Raw genomic sequence first — 22450 nt, 5'->3', positions numbered from 1 at the left:
AGCAATATTCTCAGATATTTAAGCTGTTCATGAAACATTTAAATAAACATTGTCTTCAATCTTATTGATACATTTTGTTCGCAAAAAATATTTACAATCAAATTATACATTTTGAGCCTAGAATTTCTAATAACCGAATTGATAGGTCTTTGTAATTCAAATTCCATAACCCTACAAAACAGACGGTAGAGACTCTGCTATAAATAATTTTCCTATATTTCTGTACCACGCTGTTATCGATGTTTTTGAGCGGTGTTTGATCCCTAAGGGGGCGTTATTATTTACCCTAACCGCAGGATACACAAGGGCCAAAAGGCTTAGCGATGCTATTCTGAACACTCAGTAGTGTTCAACTATTGTATGTATAGATCGAGACAGAGGTAATCAAACTTACCATTGATTACCGAGCAATCGTTGGTTTGTAAAGTCGGCCATTGTTGTCTAAACGGAAAGTAGGTGATGTGCTGTCAAGTAGTCGGTTTGATTCGATTTAAGCACAAAGTTTCAACGGGATAATGATTAATTATTATGCTTGATAATAAGATTTTCGTCAAGGTTGTATACAAAAACTTATTTCTTTAAAAATGCGAAAGTTTTGAAACTTTATCGTCGTTCTCGGTTTATTGTCCCAAACGCCCTTAATAGTGAGTTTATTATTTTGAAAAATAACTTTTCTGCCAAAATAAAAAGTTTAAAGTTCGAAAAAATTGATATTTTGCTTCAAAATAAACTTCCAATCACGTTAAAATTACTTACCTTAGGAAAGTTTCGTTAGCCATACCTAAAGCCAGGATTTGTACGATCTGTGAATAAAGTTCAGATGTTATTCTGCATAATTGAAGAATATTGCCTAAATTTCCATATTAAAATAATCGTGCGAATTGGAAATATTTTCGATTACTTAAAAAAAAATGTGAACTATTCGTCACATAGTTGCCAACACGCACGTAAAATTTTAGGCAAATTGATTGAACACTATTCGAGAAAAGTATTCCAAAGTGTAGTAAGCAGAAGGGAATTGGAAGAATATTGCATACATTTTTAATATTGCAATTTGAAATATTTTTGATTATTTAAAAAAATAAAAAATAAAAATAAATTAGACAACTAAGAACATGAGAGGCAAAACGAGACCTTAAAATTTGATTCGGATGTCAGTTAACTTTCCAGGAATTAAGATGCAAACAAACTTACTTAATAGCATTCTCTTGAAATAAATCGGCCTTTATTTTAGGTAACTAAAACTAAAAAAATTGCGAAATTCAATTCTAAAGGTTGGATTTTTATTTTCAAATTAGTAAAATCCCCGTCGATGCAGGAATTATGTTACTTAAGAAATTAAAAAACATTCTTGGCAAAAAAACTGGATTGATTAAATTGGCGAATATTAATCAGATGTTAAATGGAAACAAAAAAAGTTGTGGGAACCAACAATCCAGTGATTTTAAGTTCCTCCAAATATGCTCTCATCACCATGACAACAATGAAAAGTTTTTTTGAAATAAAAATATTTGTTGACCGATAAACGCTGTAGTTTTACAATAACTTTGAATTGCATCACCTTGTCAATTTTAATTCAGATCATAAACTTGATTAGGTTTAATTATTTTTTATATAATATTTTTAATTATGATTTTTTTTATACTGAAATTTTTTGAAATTTAGGGTTAAAAAATTATTAGTCGAATGACATCTCTGACATTCATGCTGCGTATTTTAATATTTTTAGTACAACCTATATGGCATATTTGAGGTTTTATTAGTGTACATTATACGGCACATTTGAATATCTTTATTGCATATAAAATAGCTCTAGCCAAACATGTAGACAAACATTCACCCACACGCATTAACATTTCAGTGAAATTGAGTGAACAGTATTCGAGAAAAGAGTGCCAATGTGGAGGGGTTTTTCCCAAATAGATAAAACTGGTCTTGTCTCCCTATTTCTTGCCTACTTTGTTTTGTGTTTTTTGTAATAAACTTGATTAAACAAATCACTTGAGGCCGGTCGGCCTAATTAAGAGGCCTATAAATCCTCGAGAAAGAGACGATACAATCTTGAAACGTTGGCATATTTAAGAATGTTTTCTGTACGACTCGTAATCGTAATAGTGATTCAACGATCAATACACCTTCTATATAATTTATTAAGTTGATGTTACTTTTGCATAATATTGTCTAGCTGTATTACTCGTAATTTCGTATTTTTGTAGAAACGTGTCAGAAGTATAACATTCTTACTTGATTTCTGTATCTCTTATCGTTGATGTGACGATGCAATGTTTTAATTTTTTTGAGGATTTTTCTATGTAGCAAAGTTTTTGCCTTTCTTATATGACAACGACCAGATCGATATCTGCCAAAGCAAGCTTTTCCATCTATTACGTTTCTCAATACACATAGAATTGCTCTACAGAATCAGATTTGCAAAGCAAATTTTCTAATGCCGAATACATTTGTAATAACAAACAAATAGCCAAACAGGTAAAAATGGTAAAAAAATATAGAGCAAAGTTTATATTTAAAAAAAAACCCTAGTGTAACAATAGGAAAAAGTGCGATTTATGTAAATAATTGTTTTCTATTTAAATTTAATTACGTTATATAAGTTTTCAACGCAACTATTTTCATTTGAAACGTCTGATTTTTCGAATTATGTCTCAGTCAAATAATTGCTAGGAGATGCAACTTTATCCAATCGCTATAGATTTATCTTTTTGCTGGCAACCTTGGAACGTTGTTCCCTATCTTACTCCCTGACCTGAAAAGAACACGAGGGTCTTTTAAGACCGCGCCTAGCCCCAAAGCCATATCGGTCCCCCGTGTAAGATCGTTTTACAGTCTACCACCGGAAAACGGCTCGTTCAGCCATGCCATATGTATGTTTGATGGTTTTGCCGGAAGGCTCCGCCGTACCCGCCACCCACCTCTTTTGTCTTAACAGGACCACCTGTCATTAATAAAGACTGTAACACCCACGTTAAACTGCAGCGTAGGTGTTGGAGACTCTGATTTATCGTTAAAACCGTCTGGATAATTAGACCGCAGTGCGGAAATCGTCTATTGAATGCTAAAGAAATACAGTTTTAAGTTTTCTTTTATTTTCTTCTGAACCGAGTGGAAAACAAAAAAATGCTGTTGGTAAAAGTCTTGTCTTTTGACTTTAATTTGACACAGTAAGGAGAGATAATTGCTCTTCAATCTTTTCGGTTTTAAGACTTTTTGTTAATATGTTAATTTACATGTTTCTGGTTTAATTTATTGTATAGGGGTTGCCATTGGGCTAAAATAATTTTACTAGACGGTGATGCAAAGTTAAATCCTTGTTTACCTGTTAGAAATTTAAGCCTCATATTATTTTTTATTTGTTGTCATTTAGAGTAAACACTATGTGGAATGGATGTTTAGTTAAGCATTTTCATCCCGTTTGAACACCAAAGCATACGTTTTATAAAAGAAAAAAAAAACAATCACAAGCACACGTAAGATTATGTGATGTTTACGGGGCGGAAGCCTTAAAAGAAATTGACAATATTTGTCTGTTATATTTTGCCCTGGTGATTTTTCACTGACGGACGAACGATGCACTTGCCAATGAAGTTGAAGACATCCTAATCAAGGCAATATTCGATGAAAATCGTCTCATATGTCGCATAAAAGCTTGATGTCCCGTGGGAAACAATATGGGTTCCACATCAACTGAAGAAAATTTACCTGATCCACAATGCTAGTGTCTGCGATTTTTTAATCAGACGAAACAAAAATAATCTATTTTGAAAACGATTCATGAAAAAATTCTTACAATACAAAAATTTCATACAAAAACGATCGTAAAATTTGACGATGAACCGCCACAAAAATACGGCCAAAGTTGCTTATACCATCTGTTTGGTTGGATTACAAGCTGGCAAACCATTCTGATGTCTACATTCCCCCAAATAATCAAACTAAACCATACGATTCAAGAAAAAAAACCTAGAATTTGCAAACCGAAGAATATTTTCTCACACCTTTTTTTTTGGTTGGTTCGTTTTTTTCGGTTTAAGGTTTGAATAAATTGCACTGCGCCAACCTTTGTAGGTTTTTATTTTTGGTTATGCATTTCGGGGCTTATGCTCGCTTTGCCATCAGATCTGTACCGGAGTTACATCTTACTCAGGTGTTCCACCAGGGCAAGACCACACACAAACTTTCCCACTCGGTAAAAATGATTAGAGCTTGACTGGGATGTCTACATCGACATATTCCTGACCTCGCCGCCCCCTCAGATTACCATTTGTTTTGTTCTTCTGAAACCAAGAATGGAAAACAATTTATTATATATAATATAAATATAAATAATAAGGCGGAAATTAATCAATTGAGATAATCCATACACATTATTTTTCACGATTTTTGAGAATTTTTATCTTGTTAATCACTTTTCATAATCGCGTTTCCTTGCCAACATTGTTAATTATGATTTTTGCCTCAATTTTAAAATTATTTTCATTACATTATAACAAATAAATCTTCAAATTAATTGAGATTAGCTTGAGAGTAGCTTTTATACCTATTAGAAATTTTTTTTCACAAGTTCTCTCTCATAAACAATGAAAGTCGTATGAATAGCTCAACCATTTTTGCACATTATTTTATCTTACTGGCGGGTCCTTTTTTAAATATAAGCCCGCCCCTAATTAGCCGGCTTCATCGTTCTTAATTTGTTGGATGTGACGTCTAACTTCCACTCTTCTCTGACAGGTGTTCACTTATCACCCTCGAAATGGTAATTTTTCTGTACGTTACTCAACGAGGACGGCACAGATTAATCTTCAACAATTAATTATCTAATTGGTCTGAGGGGTTGGACGCATCTTAAATAGAAATGATTGGAAAATACATTTCCGCCTATTGTATTAGAAAAACATGAAAATTCCAACGATTCGAGGTAATTCCGAGCCACACTGGATATAAATTGCGGTCTGTTTTGCACTCAGTGAAAAAAAAGCTGTTTAAAAATTCTATGTTAGGCTTTCTACGGGTGCTGCACAGGTCCAAAGTTAAACATAATAGTAAACAATTGCAACAATAACCGAGTTGAATAGCGAACGTGTTGGTAAAAGAGTATACCGCTTTCCACATAGATTTCTTTTGTTTTGCCAAGAGCCTTTCTGCCTTTGCTGACGTACCTGAAACACTCTAGAAATGCCATAAATGTTTGATAATTATCGAAACATCAATGTTTGTCCATTGGTTTCCATTTTTAAAAACACTCACTATAAATTTATGATTGTGGGACTTTTTTTATCATACGAATGTACTAAATGTTAAATCGGCCAAAGATGTCCTAAAATACCTTTCTTGTTGACTTATTCATTATTAATTTCGATAGACATGACTGTTAATATCGATGGTAAAAGTGGTATTATTTACTTTATTAAGTATTACTCGATGATAAGACGTCTTTTATATTGATATTTTCTGACTGCGATTATTGGGCAATGTTTTTCTTTATTTTTTTAACTAGAAATTACCAGAACCCATAAAAATGCCCCTAACGATATTACAACAGATGCTTAGACAAACCGACTTGTTAAAATGTATCAAATTCCGTTTTATTATTCCTAAGTCCAATGGGTAAGTCAACCGACCGATCGTATTTTTTTCTTTTCTATTCAAACCTTTGCTTTCTGCCTTCAACTGTGTTTTCTTTTGACATAATTTTTGTAGGCTTAAACCCCCTGGATAAAGGAGTATAATTGGATTAAATGTCTCCGGCTTTATCCGTTCAGAAACCTGATCCAGGGTTTCCTATGTTCACGTCTTGGTTTTATTTTGAGTCTCTCAAAAGCCTTGTTAACCTCTTTTTGCTTGTACAATCTTGCATTGCAAGAACATACTGAACTTTACGACTAGCTTAACTGAAGTTTACGAAGAGTAGTGCAGATAAAGTTACTTGCCAACCCACGACTGCGTCACTTGCGAAATAAGCCGAGTCCTTGCCAAAACGAGGTTCTATTTATATCCGCTGTTTAGTTTGTAACACTTTAGCAAAGTCTGATAGACCAAAACAGCGAAAATAGGTGGACCAAAATGATATGAACCAAGATACAGACACAGTTATGAAGATAATTTGCCAATTTTTTTTTCTAACCCTGGTGGGCACAGTGAAAGCTAAGTACTAATTAAGGTTTTTAGTTGAGATAAAAAAGTCAGTGTCACGAGGGGGATTCGAACCCACGACCTTCGGCTAGATACGCCGCTGCTCTACCACTTGAGCTATCGTGACTTCGACCCACTCGGACCTAACATACCTTTTTGCCATTTTTCAAATGTCGTGTAATCTATTTGATTCTCGGCGGCAAATGAAATGGCCACAGAGAGCTTTAGTGAAGTGTATTTCATTTTAACTTATTAAATTCATTAGTTTTAGTGGTCCGCTTGACCAATTAATATCTTTCAATTAATTAAGGTTTTTAGTTGAGATAAAAAAGTCAGTTAGGTCCGAAATTTACATTCCATGCAACTTAAAAATTCTTAAGATATTTAAACTAATTTGTATTTTTAGACTTAATTTCAAATCATCAAATTTTTCCGGTCCCAACGGACGTCTTCCCATTATTATACATTTCATTACGTTCCAGCTAAATTGATGACAGTTCTTCCGTGAGCGGTCATTTTCTTTGCCAACTTTCATTTTCAATAGTACTAGTAATTTTTTAAAAATATTTTCCTAACGTTTTATCCGTTGTTTCGATTAAAAAAATCCTAACTCTTCTTACATAACGTTTTCAATGGAATCTTCACGGGCCATTTAACAGAAGCCCTCATTGCTTCCAATGGAGCGTTGAAGCAGGGTTGGACGACCTTTCCTTCAAAATGATTTAACGAGGTAGAAGCATTAGTTATTATCAAATTGTTTCTGCCGAATCTGTTCATTTTGTCTCGATTTCTACTGTCCCAGCCGACGATCGCTACTTAAAAAGTGGCCAAATTTAATTTTTCTTTGTGTTAGATAAATTTTTGTTTCCTACCTACAGCAGAAGATACATGTAACCTTTTTGTACAAAAAAAAAAAACGTAGTGTAAGCCCAATTTTATCTTGTGCTACCCTTACATAAAAGAAGTTCAAATTTTCAGAAGACACATTAAAATTATCACAATGTAGCCGCATTTAACATTTTTAATTGAGATTAGTTAAAAAATGGTATCATAATATTTAACTAGATTACAAATGCCTTTTTATGGAAGCTTAATTATTTATAATTTTAACAGTTTTCAAATTGAAAATAAATAAAGCTTTTTTTTTTCTTTTTCTTTTGTGGTTAAATGAACACTGCCAGTATTAAGAATGTGAATTATAAGTTTCATTTGTTCATGGTTGTAAAGCTTAAGTAATGAGGTCATTGAGATTCTTACCCTTAATTATAAATAATTTTTTAATGAGCAAGTACTAACTTCCAAGGGAGTGTAAAATGATGGAAAATTCTCCCCTTAGCTGCTGCTAAATAATTAACACCTTTCTAAAGTTTACTTCATTTTGCTTTTGTTTCATGTTTTAGCCCCTTGACAGGGACCAGCCGAATGGTAGGCCTCAATGGAGGTTTACAGTTTTTGCCCAAGACGAAGGCGGAGAAGGCCTTGTGGGCTATGCCGATGTCCAAGTGAACTTGAAAGACATCAACGATAACGCGCCCTTGTTTCCTCAGGGCGTTTATTTTGGAAATGTCACTGAAAATGGAACAGCAGGTTTGTACTTAGCAAAAACCAAAATGTTCTTTTTATAATGAAACATTTCAAACAATCCATTCTTTTTTCAGGAATGGTAGTCATGACCATGACAGCAGTTGACTATGATGACCCATCCGAAGGGACCAATGCTCGTTTAGTTTATTCAATAGAAAAGAATGTTATAGAAGAGGAAACTGGGTCACCGATATTTGAGATAGAATCAGACACAGGCGTTATAAAAACGGCTGTCTGCTGTCTTGACAGGGAAAGAACCCCAGATTATTCGATACAGGTCGTTGCAATGGATGGAGGGGGGTTAAAAGGTAACTTTATTTTATTTTTGTTTTTAAAATAAAAATATCTTTTTTTATGTTAATTACATGACATTAGGCACGGGAACGGCATCGATACGAGTGAAAGATATAAATGACATGCCTCCCATGTTCACAAAAGATGAATGGTTTACTGAAGTTGATGAAACTGATGGAGTGAATCTACCTGAAACGCCTATTCTCACAGTCACTGTTCATGACGAAGATGAAACCAACAAATTTCAGTACAAGGTATTTTCTTTTTGCCTAAATTTTATGATATTTGTTGTTTATTGCTTAATAATTGAATAGTTCTTCGTATGCAAAACTTAAACAGTTATTTAACTAATGTTGAAATATTAAAGGTAATTGAAAACAGTGGATATGGAGCAGATAAATTCACCATGGTGAGAAACAACGATGGCACTGGTTCGCTTAAAATAGTCCAACCATTAGATTATGAAGATCAACTTCAAAGTAATGGATTTAGATTCAGAATACAAGTTAATGACAAGGTAAGATAACTTTGCCCCAAATAATGAATTTTGATATTAAAAATTTAACAAATTATTATACTAGGGTGAAGACAATGATAATGACAAATACCATGTCGCTTATTCTTGGGTGGTTGTTAAACTCCGCGATATCAATGATAATAAACCGCAGTTCGAAAGACCGAATATTGAAGTGTCCGTTTATGAGAATGCCGAGGTCGGTAAAGCATTAGAGACTTTTAAAGCCAGTGATCCGGATCAAGGTGGAAAAAGTAGAGTGTCGTTTGCAATCGATAGGACTTCAGACCGTAAACGTCAGTTTCTTATAAGTCAAGAGGGTACAGTGACGATTCAAAGGCAGCTCGACCGTGAGGAGACGCCAAGACACCAAGTCAAGATCCTGGCGATAGACGACGGTGTACCGCCCAAAACAGCCACGGCAACTCTGACTGTGATTGTCCAAGACATTAATGACAACGCACCGATGTTCCTCAAAGAATACAGACCTGTATTGCCTGAACACGTCCCGCCTCGTAAAGTAGTCGAAGTGCTGGCAACAGACGATGACGACCGAAGCAAAAACAACGGCCCACCATTCACATTCAGGATGGATCCGAATGCTGATGACATCATCAGAGCATCCTTTAAAGTTGAACATGACCAAAGTAAAGAAAATTATATTCAAGTGTGTTTTATTTTTTATGTTAAATCAATTGTTTTATTTTAGAGGGAGCAAATGGAGACGGAATGGCTGTTGTTTCTTCACTGAGGTCATTCGATCGTGAACAGCAGAAAGAATACACAATCCCGATTGTCATCAAGGATTCAGGAAACCCAGCTATGTCTGCAACAAGCACTTTAACCATTGTAATTGGTGATGTGAACGACAATAAAATGCAACCTGGATCAAAAGACATTTTTGTATATAACTATATGGTAGGCTTAATTTTATTGATTGATTAAGATAAAATGGATTTGATCTAATAAAAATGGGTTCAATTCTAGGGACAAGCACCAGATACAGAAATCGGAAGGGTTTATGTTTACGATCTGGATGATTGGGATCTACCAGACAAGAAATTTTACTGGGAAAGCTCAGAACATCCTAGGTTCAAACTGAATGAAGACACTGGTATGATTACAATGAAACATGGAACACGAGGTGGAAAATACCATTTAAGATTCAAAGTTTATGATAGGTAAGTTATACAGTAATAAAAATTTAATTGTGTCTAATTTTAACTATGAATTTCAGAAAACACACACAGACAGATATACCAGCTAATGTGACTGTTACGGTTAAAGAAATACCTCATGAGGCTGTGGTTAAATCAGGATCAATTAGAATAGCAGGAATCACAGATGAAGATTTTATCCGAATATGGAACTATAGAGTAAGTTGCATCAAATAATTTACAGCTACTTTAATTAAATAATATGTCTTTTCAGACAATAGTAAGAAGTAAACTTGAGAGCTTGAGAGATAAGTTGGCAGATCTTCTGAACACAGACAGGGATAAAGTCGATATATTTAGTGTACAGCTAAGAAGAAGATATCCTCCCGTTACTGATGTCAGATTTTCAGCACATGGCTCACCATATTTTAAACCGGTCAAACTCAACGGCTTAGTGCTCATGCACAGAGAAGAGGTATTTATTATAATATCTGTGCAAGAATTTCCAGTAATTATGATGTTTGCAGATTGAAAAAGATGTCGGTATTAATATAACAATGGTTGGCATAGACGAGTGCCTATATGAGAATCAAAATTGTGAAGGATCATGCACAAACTCTCTAGACATATCCAACCTGCCTTACATGGTTAATGCCAACAAAACAGCCCTCGTCGGTGTTCGAGTCGACGTAATTGCAGAATGCACCTGTGGCGCAAGAAATTTCACGAAAGGGGAGTCATGTAGAACATCACCTTGTCTCAATGGTGGAAGATGCATCGAAGGAAGATACGGATTAAGGTATGTATTCATAATTTTTGCTTAGAGTTTAAATAAATTCTAATTTTTTGAATTTACAGTTGTAACTGCCCCAGTGGCTATAATGGTCCGAGATGTCAACAAGTGTCAAGGAGTTTCAGAGGCACTGGTTGGGCGTGGTATCCATCACTGGAGATGTGTGATCAATCACATTTATCTTTGGAATTCATCACAAGGAAACCTGACGGCCAGCTGCTTTACAACGGACCTATTGTTCCTCCTGAACCCGAAGAACTTATGGTTTCAGGTAAAACGTTTTTTCTAGAAATTCTGCATCAAATTTTTTCTTTACTAATTTATGTAGGCCAATAATTCTACTACCCATTTTGGAGAAACCCTCCTGTTAAAAAGAATTCTTCCAATTGTAAATTCTCAAAATATAATACCTGACAATCAATTTGGTTTTTGCAACTGCCATTCTACTGCCCAACAGTACTATCATGTGGTAGACATTGTCTCCTCCTCCCTTGAGTTAGAGCACTACTGTTCTGGGGCCTTTCTTGTCTTAAGTCAAGCTTTTGATCAAGTTTGGCATTCAAGCTTGCCGTTCTTTCTCAGTTACTTTCCTCCACCTACTATCCCATACTGCACAACTATCACACTGGCCAATTTTTCCGAGTCATTGAAAGCAATTCCTTTCTGTACACTCCTTTATCCGCACTGGTTTCCCTGTAGTGTTCTCACCCCACAACCAGGTAGAGATAGAGCTGACATTCCATCATGTCCTCAACCCACTACATCTGCATTTGATGATGATTCTGACTTTGATCCTGCCATTTTCACTCAAAACCTTCAACAACACCTCACTCTATTAGAGCTTTGAATGAAAAAAAAGATAAAATTTAACGCAGACAAATCCACCCTCATTACCTACCTTCACTCTCCGTAAAAAGATCTCCCCTATGAGTCTTTAACTCCCAACTTGAGACATGGTGCAGACAAACACTTGATGTGGATCCTCACACATGACTGAAACATCAATTAGTTATGATGATAAAGGGCTCATTAACAACTCCTTGACTCGTGTTAACTCAGTTGAGGATTGGCCATACCCGTCTGACTCATGGACATTTGCTTCTGGGTCAAAACCCGCATGGGTGTCCTGCTTGTAGAGAAAGGTTGCTCAGGGTGTCTCATCTTGTCAAGGAGAGTCGTGCCTTGGCCCCCTACAGGGAGCGAGTAGGCATGAACCCCCAACATAAAAACCGTACTTGGAGTAAGTCAGATGTTGGATCCCCTATTCCGCGTTTTAAGAGAAACGGGGGTGTTTCCTCACTTGCAAATAGTGTATAAAACGAGAATATCTGTGTAAATAAGTGTATCTGTGTTGTGTTTTATTGTGTCGTGTATTTATTTGTAAGTAATTTATTTATTTGTTTGTTGTAAGAGTTTTATTTGTCTTTTAGACTGTAGGGCCGATGGCGGAATATTGAGTACCCCATCGGCCATAACAGTGCAGTGACAGGGGGCTGAAATGACTTTATTGTTGGAAGCCCCCGAGGAAAAAAAAAAAAAAAAAAAACCTTGACAAATGTTCTGATTTACCTCTCAAAAATAAAAGGCTGCTTCACAACACCAAAGAGGGACGTACAGAATGGAAGTATGAGTTTCAGCGAAACATTCTACCATCCTCTCCAGCCAAAACCATCCAATCCTATGAAAAATCCTGATTTATGTATCAAATGTAACTACCCACATACTTTAATATTCCTTTCAATCAAGATAAATCCATTCCCAATAATGAAGTTTGTAAACCCCCATAAAAGTAATTAACCCCCATTATAAATTAGCACATCCAAAAATTCGCATCTCGACAAATACCACAAGATCTCCTACACAGTGACAATGAAAGTGATAATGACACAAGTGTTAATTAAACAGGCAATGCTTTAGTATCTTTGGAGTACCAATCAATATTTTCTCCACTCTTGTTTTTAATTTTGTGTATATTTTATTGTTACATATTAAAGTTAGTTGTAATGCCTGAAAAAAAAAAAAAAAAATCTGCATTACAAGTTGTTTAAAAATGATTTTCAGAGATTTAATTGAATTTTTTTATTGCAGACTTTGTTTCGTTGGAATTGGACAGGGGACACCCTCGTCTTCTTCTCGACTTCGGTTCAGGTACACTTGAACTTAAAGTCAAAACGAAAAAGACCCTCGATGATGGAGAATGGCACAGGCTTGACGTTTTCTGGGATACAGAAAACGTCCGTCTAGTCGTAGATTTCTGCAAATCAGCTGAAATATCAGAACTTGAAGACGGCACTCCTCCAGAGTTTGATGATTCTTCGTGTCAAGCGAGAGGCACAATACCACCGTTCAACGAATACCTTAATGTCAATACACCACTGCAAGTCGGTGGAAGGTACAAACTTGCCACAAAAATCTGAATAATAAAGGTGATCTTCATAAAATGTTTAATTTTTTTTTTAGATATGTTGAAGATTTTGACCCTACACATTACCATTGGCAATCTATGCCATATGGTAAAGGTTTTGATGGTTGTATAAGAAACATTTTTCACAATAGCAAGGTAATAATTTACGTTCCCTTCTAGTTTGACGATAGTTAATTTTTTTTTTTTTTTTTTCAGTTATACGATTTAGCACATCCTGGACTGTCTAGGAATTCGGTGTCAGGCTGTCCACAGACAGAAGAAGTTTGTAACAGTCAAGAATCGACTTTCAGGTTGGTTATTTACATTTGAAAATTTTGTTGCAATTTGCTTTAAATGATGCTGAAACTAATTTAACTTCAGGTGTTGGGAACATGGCACCTGTGTTGGAAGTTTCACAGAAGCGAAATGCCAGTGCCTTCCCGGCTACGCTGGGCCGAGTTGCACAACTCCCACAGTCCCTGCAACTTTCAAACCACAGTCTTATGTCAAATACGCTCTTTCATTTGAGCCAGACAGGTATTGAAAATGGCTGTGAAATAGTCTTAAAAGAATTTTTTTTCATGAGTTTTTCACTTTAGGTTTTCAACCCAACTTCAACTAAGGTTTAGAACGAGAGAAGAACATGGTGAACTCTTTAGAGCAAGTGATCAACATAATCGAGAATATGCGATTTTAGAGGTATACAATTTAATTCAACTATAATTTCGCTGTTATATTATATTTCTTTTTTTACAGATCAAGGACAGTAAGTTGCACTTTAGATACAACTTGAACAGTCTTCGGACAGAAGAAAGGGACATTTGGCTTAGTGCAATCACTGTAGATGATGGGCAATGGCACACAGTAAAAGTTTCCAGATATGGTTCAGCTGCCACTTTGGAATTAGACGGTGGAGAAGGTAGACGTTACAATGAGTCGTTTTCCTTTGATGGCCACCAATGGCTCATCGTAGATAAACAAGAAGGAGTCTATGCAGGAGGAAAAGCTGAATACACCGGTGTTAGAACATTTGAAGTCTATGCTGATTACCAAAAAGGTATTTTTAACTAAGCCTAAACGAATTACATAAATAGTAATTATTTTATAATTTAGGCTGCTTGGATGATATACGATTGGAAGGAAAATCACTTCCATTGCCTCCGACAATGAATGGAACTCAGTGGGGACAAGCAACAATGACAAGGAACCTGGAGAAGAACTGCCCGTCAAACAAGCCATGTGCAAACGTAATATGTCCAGATCCATTTGAATGCGTCGATCTCTGGAATGAATATGAGTGCACGTAAGTTTAAATTTAAATAACTAAAAACAAACAGCTTGCAGGGTCTGCTCACTAATTGACAAATCATTATGTGAAAATAATTGACTAATCAGTATATTGAATATAGTTGATTACAAATTTCATTGGTAAATTTGCTTATTATTGATCAAATGATTCATAAAAAAATAATGTAATATTTCAATTTTACAAGTTTGAAACTATTCTAAGGTAAAAGTACATTTTCCTACTGCAAATAGGCTTGACAGAAGTCAAGTGCTTTGTACTAGGAAGATCCTAGTAGATCTTCTCTAGAAGATTATAAGTTCAGCTTTTGAACTTAAATTTCATTTTCTTGCAGTTCTCTCATTTAGAACTTAAATTTCAAGGCTTTAAACCTTTTATTATTCAATAAATTTCAGAAATGGTCAATAGATCAATAAGATGAAATACACTTCTGTGATTTTACATGAATTTTATTTAGAAACAATTCCAAATTTTGTTTTAAAAACGAGCAGGTTTTTTTTAAGTATATAAATTAGAGAATATTGAGTAAGAAGCTGTGGCTAGAAATGGTCAATAGATCATAGAAAACCTTGGAAAGATGCAACAATTATTTAATTAAGACCTAATACACTTTGTTGAGCAGACTCCCTTTTGTCAAAAATAAAAATTAATAAAATCAAATAAATTAAAATTAAAATTAAAAAAAACAATAGATGAAAGAAAGGAATTTGCTATGAATTAAAAAAATAATAAGGGGTTGCAATAAAAGGGCTTTACTTACCTGGGGATTTACTGCGAGTAGGCGAAGGGGTGATGACAGAGTTTGAGTCCGAGTCCACCAGCTCCCGATCGTAAAAAGCCCACAGTTGGTCCAGATAATGTAGAGAAGACTAGTTTTACACAGTTTTGAACTAATTTAAGAGACAAGTGAGAGGGGAGAAGCTTAGGGGGCATAGGATTACCATACACTAACTTTAAAAAAATTAAGAAAAGGGACATGATGGACAAATTGGGATTAGAAAGAAAATAAACAAGAATCTTCTAGGATTACCATGAATTCTGTGGATTACAAAAGTAAATGTTTCTAGGCACTTCCAGGATTTTATATAAATTTTATTTATAAACAGTCAATCCAATTTTGTTCTAAAAGTCAGTATAAAGTTGGGTTTTTTTGAATTAGTAAGTTTTGGGCAAGTTAACTGTGGTTAAAAATGGTCCTATCATCATAGAAAACCTTGAAAACCTGCAACATTTATCAAATTAAGATTTAGTATGTTTCTAGGATTTCACATATATTATATTTATAAACAGTTAATCCAAATTTTTTTCTAGAAGTCAGTAAAAAGTTGGGTTTTTGGAATTAGGAAGTTTTGGACAGGTTAAGTGTGGCTAAAAATGTTCAGTAGATCATAGAAAATATGCTACAATTATCAAATTAAGATTAAATACATTTCTAGGATTTCGCATGTAATTTATTATCAAACAGTTAGTCCTAATTTTGTTCTAAAAGCCAAAATAGTCTTTTTACCAAATTAGAGAAAATTGAGCTAGTGCATGTCCCGAGTGCACTGCTTCTATGAGGATAATTGGATAATTCAACTGTTAAGTTATGTCTTTCTTTTTGAAAAAGCTTTCTTCCTTATTAAATGAACCAATTGGTAAACATAAAAATAAGTTTGTGGCGTGACAGTCTCAATGACCTTGGTCTGCATGTTCTCACCATTTTTGCCGTCAGTATATTAGCATCTCCCCATTCGCCTATGATGGATCTCATCAAGCTCCATCTTCAGTGGTTTGTCTGTGTTGTTTTGTTTTTTGTGTCAATTCGGCATAGATGACAATATACAAGGCCAACATTTATTGAAGATGGTAAAATGTGGTGGACAAAACAAGTTAGAATAGGCAGATCAGATCAGGGACAACACAGATTCATCAGAACTCTACAGTTTTAAAAAATATTGCCTTCAATTGACCATTTATTACAATTTAAAAAAATCCCTTACATAGTTAATGTAAAAAAATACTTTGTTTTGGATATGAAAACAGGTGTGGAGAAGGTAGAATAGTGTCTCCCGATGGTAAGGGCTGCACGGATAAAAACGAATGCCTCGAGTCCCCGTGTAGGAACGGAGGACGCTGCATCAACCATGATCCCAGGCTCAGGTATCGCTGTGACTGTCCAGAAGGTTTCTGGGGAGAGAATTGCGAGCTCGTCCAAGAGGGGCAAACACTAAAGCTTGGAATGGGTGCTCTCGCAGCAATACTTGTCTGCCTTCTGATCATTCTCAGTAAGAAAGATGATAAATGTAGAAAAATTACACGTTCGTCTGTTATAACTGTCCCTGTTTTGTTATATCAAGCATGGTTTTTTGTTTAGTTAATTCCTGCTTATTGTTTAGTGTGCAAAAAAAAAAAAAAATACCTGCCAGGTCGCAAAGTGTCACGTAAGTATGTTTGTGTAAAGAAACTCCCCATATACCATGTGAGAAAATAAAATTGTATGTGTTGTGAAGACAGTGCTCGTCAGCTTTATTATTTAATTTCAGACTTTTATATTGATACATGTGAATTAGAAAAAGAGATCAAGGGCTTCTTCTTCTTTTGTTACTTTTATTTATTAATTTTGTTCTTTTCTTTTCATTTTATTTTACTTTATTAAAAAAACTCATGCATTGACAGTTGTCCTCAATGGCTGACCGGAAGAGGGGTTGAATGCGTTAATGTAAATGAATGCGAATGGGAGCCGTGCATGAACGGAGGAGTCTGTGTAGACTTTGCCGATGAAAGGCGCTATGCCTGTCATTGCACATCACATTTTACTGGGCCCCATTGCAATATCCTCCAAGCCGGTGCGATTCAGGCGTCTTCAGATTTCATCATTTCATTTGTTATCTGCCTCGCCTTGCTCATAAGTAAGTTTTAATAGGGTTCGCCTGTAAAATAATAAATAAGTTAAACAAGGCCTTTGAAATAACAAATCATATAAAAACCAAAACTAACAATCTTCTAAGGTATAAGGTAAATGCTATGATTTTTTTTTTAATGTTTTAATAGTAGAAGTACCGCATGCTTATAAATTTTAATTGTAACATTTGGTTACCATCCTGTTTTTTATTGTATAATTTAGCATGATAGCACATAACAAGTAACATTTTTCACTATTCCTTGTTGGTTTTATTACTTTTTTAATTAATGTAACCTTTTCAATCACTGTTATATTGTTCTGTTCCTCTTTTAGAAATTATTTCACCCATTTCACCACAACAGTTTCAATTTTTTTTTCAAGTATCCTAGTAAATACATTATAATATATTTAATATATAAAAATATACCTATATTTTTCAAGGTAGTTATTTAAAGTTTGTTGCTTTTTTCAGTACTTGTTCTTGTCTTCGTCGTGTACAATCGAAGGAGGGAGTCTCACATTAAGTATCCAGGACCGGACGATGATGTAAGGGAAAATATTATAAATTATGATGATGAAGGGGGTGGTGAGGATGATATGACTGCATTCGATATCACCCCTCTTCAGATTCCTATAGGAGGGCCACATCCAGAAATCCCTCCTACGAAAATGCCTTGTAAGTACATTAAAAAAAATCTCTTTATCTCTTTTTCCAAAACTTTTGTTGTAACATTTCAACATTTACAGATCCGGCTGGAATGGTGGGAGTTGTAGAGCCCAACGTAGGTCTTTTTATCGAGGAACACAAGAAGCGGGCTGATGCCGATCCAAATGCTCCTCCTTTTGACGATCTGAGGAATTATGCTTATGAAGGTGGTGGATCAACTGCAGGAAGCCTTTCTTCTCTCGCCTCTGGTAAGAAATTGAAAATTAAAAAACAAAAATAATCTAAATTTTATAGAGAAATGCATATTATAGATTTTTTTTTTTTTATTCAGGAACTGATGATGAACAGCAGGATTACGATTATCTTGGAACTTGGGGTCCAAGATTTGATAAACTGGCTGATATGTATGGTCAAGACGGGGAGAGCGAGGAGGAAGAGGATGAGCAGTAGACGGTTTAAAAGGAGGTGCGACCTAGTCCAACCACATTCCTTGTATAGTCACTCCTTTTTGGAAAGAATCAAACATACGGACAACCCAAGCTCAATTTCACCACATAAAATGATAAATAAAACACCTTTGATTGTAAACGACCTTACAGGTTAAATGTTACTCTTCAACTTTGAATGAACTGTATTCCATGCATTTTTTTTTAATACTGCGAGATCTTCCGCCCACCCCACCCTTTGTACATAGACTTGGCGTGATATCTGCAGGATCATCTCCTCAGAATTTTTTTCTATTTGGGTGAATTAAAACATACCAAATACATTTTTGTGGCCATTTCCATGATATTTCTGTCTTAAGAGAAGCAAAACTGTTTTCGAAAAGTTCACTTTCAAAGGTCATTTAATCTTTTTTGTAAATATTAACTGTAATGATCAATTAAATCAAAACGATAATGCGGTGCATGTCCCCCGAAAAATGTTTGATGTAAGTAAATTATTTTAATTATTTTAAACAACATTTCTCATTTTGTATTTTTTAACTTAGGTTTTTGAGATTTGTTCCGTTTTAGATTGTGGAAAAATGTATGTGCCATATGTACGGCCTGAAATTTAAAAAAAAAAAAAAATTATCTTTACAGAGCAATGGCGTGGTCACGTTTATATATAAATATCATATATTATTTTTTATTGCCAAAACTTTTGTTGTTTGTATAGAGTAAATAAATGTATACTTTTCTCTCTTCTTCTTGTTTTAAAAAAGGAAGAGAGACTTTTATAATTTATTGTAAATGTTCCTTTCGGAGGGGATTATTTTCTTTAGGATAATAGAGGGAATTCCCACCCCGACTAGTCAAAAAACAAAAAAAGAAGCAAATAAATTTTAAAAAATTAATAAAATTATATAAAAAAAGGAAAAAAAGGAAAAAACAAAAAAAAAAACTAAGCACACTAGTGACATTCATAGTTAAAAAAACAATTATTAATGGAAAAGTAGGCTTTTCAATTCAATTTACATTGTAGGGAAATTTGCACTGAGTAAAATCTAGATTGTAATTAGTAGTTTTAATAAATATAAATTGAGTGCAAAATGGGGCAATATTTCGTGGATGCGTTTATTAATTTAATTTCAAATCGGGGGATGGCAAACGATGGTTTGGTCATTTTATTGTCTTGTATCGGTTATTTACTTGATTTTCTGATTAAAATTTCTCTTGTTGCTAGAGAAGAAAAATCGAAGAAAATGACGGCCTCTTTTTTTTTCTTATACTTTCCTTTAAAAAAAAATAAAATAAAATAAAAATGTATTTGATCAAAACAAGGCCATTACTGTGGTGAAGGAAAAAAATATAAATAGAATTCAATGCTCAAATTGCAAAAAGTAAAATTATGAATCGGTGTAAATACTATTAGTATATTAATCTCTTGTGTCAAGGTGGATTTTCAACTGTACGGCGATCAACAATGATTGGACATCACTTGTGATACCAAGACTGAATATGAAAAACCCAAACTTATCCCTCCAGTTGAAAATCCATTTTCTGCCAAAGTGGCTATAGTTTAAACAAATTAAAAAGTAAACAAAAACGATTCATTGTTTTGCCAATTCTCATTTTTCTTTTCCTTGTATGTACTTAGCAATTCTAAGCGGCAACTTGCTGGTCAATATTAATTAAAATCTAAAGTTTTAAGCTATGTGTTATATGTAAGTGTGATCTTTGAATTTTAAATATAAGATTGATATTTTTAACATTTTATACTAATGTCTTTATTCATCAAACTAAAAGAATCTATATATTAAAAGAAATTATAAATAAATAAAAACACTTAAAATATTTTTTTTAAATATTGATCAAATAGAAGCCGCTTGTCAATGAGTTTAACAGATCATATCGATTTAATGAGATATAAAATCACAAAAAAAAATTGTAGTCAATTTTTTACCCAAGAATTGTAGACAAGCCATTGTACAGTTCAAACTGCACTTTATTATGTGTATACAAGTTTTTGAAAGAAAAAATTTCAAAAAGAAAAAAAAAAGTAGCCCCCTCTAATTGTATAAGAAAAAGTATATGTATATTGTCATATGTGTTTTTCTTAAAGAAATCTTCCCACACGGTATTTTATAAATTACATTAGGTTATATTTCGGCAAGAACAGAATTTGCCAGTCTTTTATAAATGCAGGACAAAAATGGCAAATTGAAACCTAGCCGACGACGACGAGTGTTGGCGAACTTTTTCAAACCCCACCCCCAATCCCCCGGGCAGCACTGAAAAAGGAAGAAAAAATTTTACTTTCCACGTATCCTGTAAAGACTTGACCTCAGGTTATATTTGTAATTATTATTGTATTTATTAAACTTGACCTCTTTTGTTTAAAGAGGTATATTTTTACCAAGGTCTCCCTTTTCATGAACCACACGTACCGTCTTAACTGTGGCAATTACAATCTTCACAGCATTGTTTAACCAAACACTCGAATAAAAATTTGTGTAATTAAAAAATAAATAAATCTGTAAATGTTTGTGAAGGGAGAACGACTTTAGATTTGTAAAAATAAGAAATCAAAGACTTTATTAAAGAATTTTTAGACTTTTTCAAAAGATTAAGACTTTTTTTCATATTTTAAGTGGCATTATTCCAAGGATAATGTGAAGTAGGCACACTGTTCCTTTTATTTTATTGTTTAATTTGTATATTTATAGGGAAATATAATTGTACAAAAAACAATTAAAATAATATATTCAGTGAACTTTTTTTAAATAAATTGTTTATATAATAAAGACCTACTACTTATTAGTTAATATTCTAATAACTAAATAAAAATGTAACAATGAATGTTTGTGGATGAAAAGAAGTTTTTTTTTCAAAAATTAAATGTATGTTTGTATGTTTTGTATTATTTTTACTTTTATTTTAATTTCAGCTGTGATTATTCTCTCTAGCTGTATAGGTTCATAATTGAATAAATAAAAGAAACACACACATAAAAAAAATAAATTGCCTTTTATTATTTATTTAACCCTTTTTTTAAGATTTATTATCTTTAGACATAACCCCTAATTTTGTGGTGAAACAAAAAATTGTTGTAAACTCACAGTTGTGTTCAAAAATAGTTGCACAAAAAATATTACTCATTATCATAGTAATGGTTAATATATTACAATTAATTAAGGTTTTTAGTTGAGATAAAGTCAATGGCACGAGCGGGATTCGAACCCACGACCTTCAGCTAGATACGCCGCTGCTCTACCACTTGAGCTATCGTGACCTCGATCCACTCGGACATCAACTTCATATCTCAACCCCACCTTTTGAGTTTTCCCTCCTTTTTGCCATTTTTCATGGGGGGTTCGAATCCCGCTCGTGCCATTGACTTTTGTTATCTCAACTAAAAACCTTAATTAATTGTAATATATTAATTGGTCAAGCGGACCACAAAATTAGCGAATTTAATGAATTAAAATGATGTATACTACACTAAAGCTCTCCGTGGCAATTTCATTTGTCGCCGAGAATCCAATCCGATTACACGACATTAGAAAAATGGCAAAAAGGAGGGAAAATTCAAAAGGTGCGGTTGAGATGGGAAGTTGGTGTCCAAGTGGATCGAGGTCACGATAGCTCAAGTGGTAGAGCAGCGGCGTATCTAGCCGAAGATTGTGGGTTCGAATCCCGCCCGTGCCATTGACTTTTTTATCTCAACTAAATACCTTAATTAATTGTAATATATTAATTGGTCAAGCGGACCACGAAATTAGTGAATGTAATGGTTAATGTAAAACGTACTAAAACCGTTTACAAAAACACTTTTTTGAATATTATTTATTTACGGTTGGAGAATTTGAGCAGTGTGCACTGTGCAATAATCCTCCATTATCATGAGATTCATCCTGTGGTCTGTGGTGATGAACCATAATTTGATACTTACTGATTGGTCAGACCAACCCAGTGAGGAGAAGTTCTGTAAGGATCAAATTGTAGGTTATTTCATTACATGTAAACTATTTTGGACTCCCTGCCAATAATAAGCAAGTATCACCAGAAATTTCAACATGATCTTTGTCCCTTTTAATGCTAATTCCTTTAGCCGACCTATGTAAAACAAGTCTCCATGTCAGAAATATAAAGAGAAAAAAGAACGGACTCAAAATCTCTCCCTGAAGTTCCTTAATTTTCAACAAACAAACAGCTGTTAACTTAGTGGCGTTAATAATCATAATAATGGTAAGTTTAAAACATTTGCAAAAATAC

General features: G+C 34.1%; 1 protein-coding gene across 11 annotated transcripts in view; it reads left to right on the top strand.

Annotated features, from left to right (window-relative positions):
- LOC106665649 (neural-cadherin) overlaps nucleotides 1–21167 on the top strand; it is a 538139-nt gene extending 516972 nt beyond the window's left edge. For 5 of the 11 annotated variants that reach the window (XM_024226991.1, XM_014392222.2, XM_014392223.2 and 2 more), the window contains 22 exons: nucleotides 7548–7734; nucleotides 7806–8039; nucleotides 8107–8279; nucleotides 8393–8542; nucleotides 8607–9186; nucleotides 9249–9457; nucleotides 9527–9720; nucleotides 9777–9915; nucleotides 9971–10171; nucleotides 10224–10495; nucleotides 10555–10760; nucleotides 12578–12881; nucleotides 12950–13049; nucleotides 13110–13204; nucleotides 13275–13430; nucleotides 13493–13592; nucleotides 13650–13950; nucleotides 14007–14196; nucleotides 16225–16466; nucleotides 17556–17759; nucleotides 17831–17998; nucleotides 18082–21167. In XM_024226991.1, coding sequence (XP_024082759.1) covers nucleotides 7548–7734; nucleotides 7806–8039; nucleotides 8107–8279; nucleotides 8393–8542; nucleotides 8607–9186; nucleotides 9249–9457; nucleotides 9527–9720; nucleotides 9777–9915; nucleotides 9971–10171; nucleotides 10224–10495; nucleotides 10555–10760; nucleotides 12578–12881; nucleotides 12950–13049; nucleotides 13110–13204; nucleotides 13275–13430; nucleotides 13493–13592; nucleotides 13650–13950; nucleotides 14007–14196; nucleotides 16225–16466; nucleotides 17556–17759; nucleotides 17831–17998; nucleotides 18082–18200 — 4524 coding nt within the window. In that variant the 3' untranslated portion in view covers nucleotides 18201–21167. Of the gene's footprint in view, nucleotides 1–7547; nucleotides 7735–7805; nucleotides 8040–8106; nucleotides 8280–8392; nucleotides 8543–8606; nucleotides 9187–9248; nucleotides 9458–9526; nucleotides 9721–9776; nucleotides 9916–9970; nucleotides 10172–10223; nucleotides 10496–10554; nucleotides 10761–12577; nucleotides 12882–12949; nucleotides 13050–13109; nucleotides 13205–13274; nucleotides 13431–13492; nucleotides 13593–13649; nucleotides 13951–14006; nucleotides 14197–16224; nucleotides 16467–16857; nucleotides 17091–17555; nucleotides 17760–17830; nucleotides 17999–18081 lie in introns of those variants that run through there. The other 6 variants (XM_024226989.1, XM_014392228.2, XM_014392229.2 and 3 more) reach the window with 3 other exon arrangements.
- The last annotated feature ends 1283 nt before the right edge of the window (nucleotides 21168–22450 follow it).

The sequence above is a fragment of the Cimex lectularius genome, unplaced genomic scaffold, assembly GCF_000648675.2.
Source record: "Cimex lectularius strain Harlan isolate CLEC.00 unplaced genomic scaffold, Clec_2.1 scaffold104, whole genome shotgun sequence".
Classification (NCBI taxonomy): Eukaryota; Metazoa; Arthropoda; class Insecta; order Hemiptera; family Cimicidae; genus Cimex; species Cimex lectularius.
Note: the sequence above shows the minus strand (reverse complement) of the source record. Positions and strands in the feature narration are given on the sequence as shown.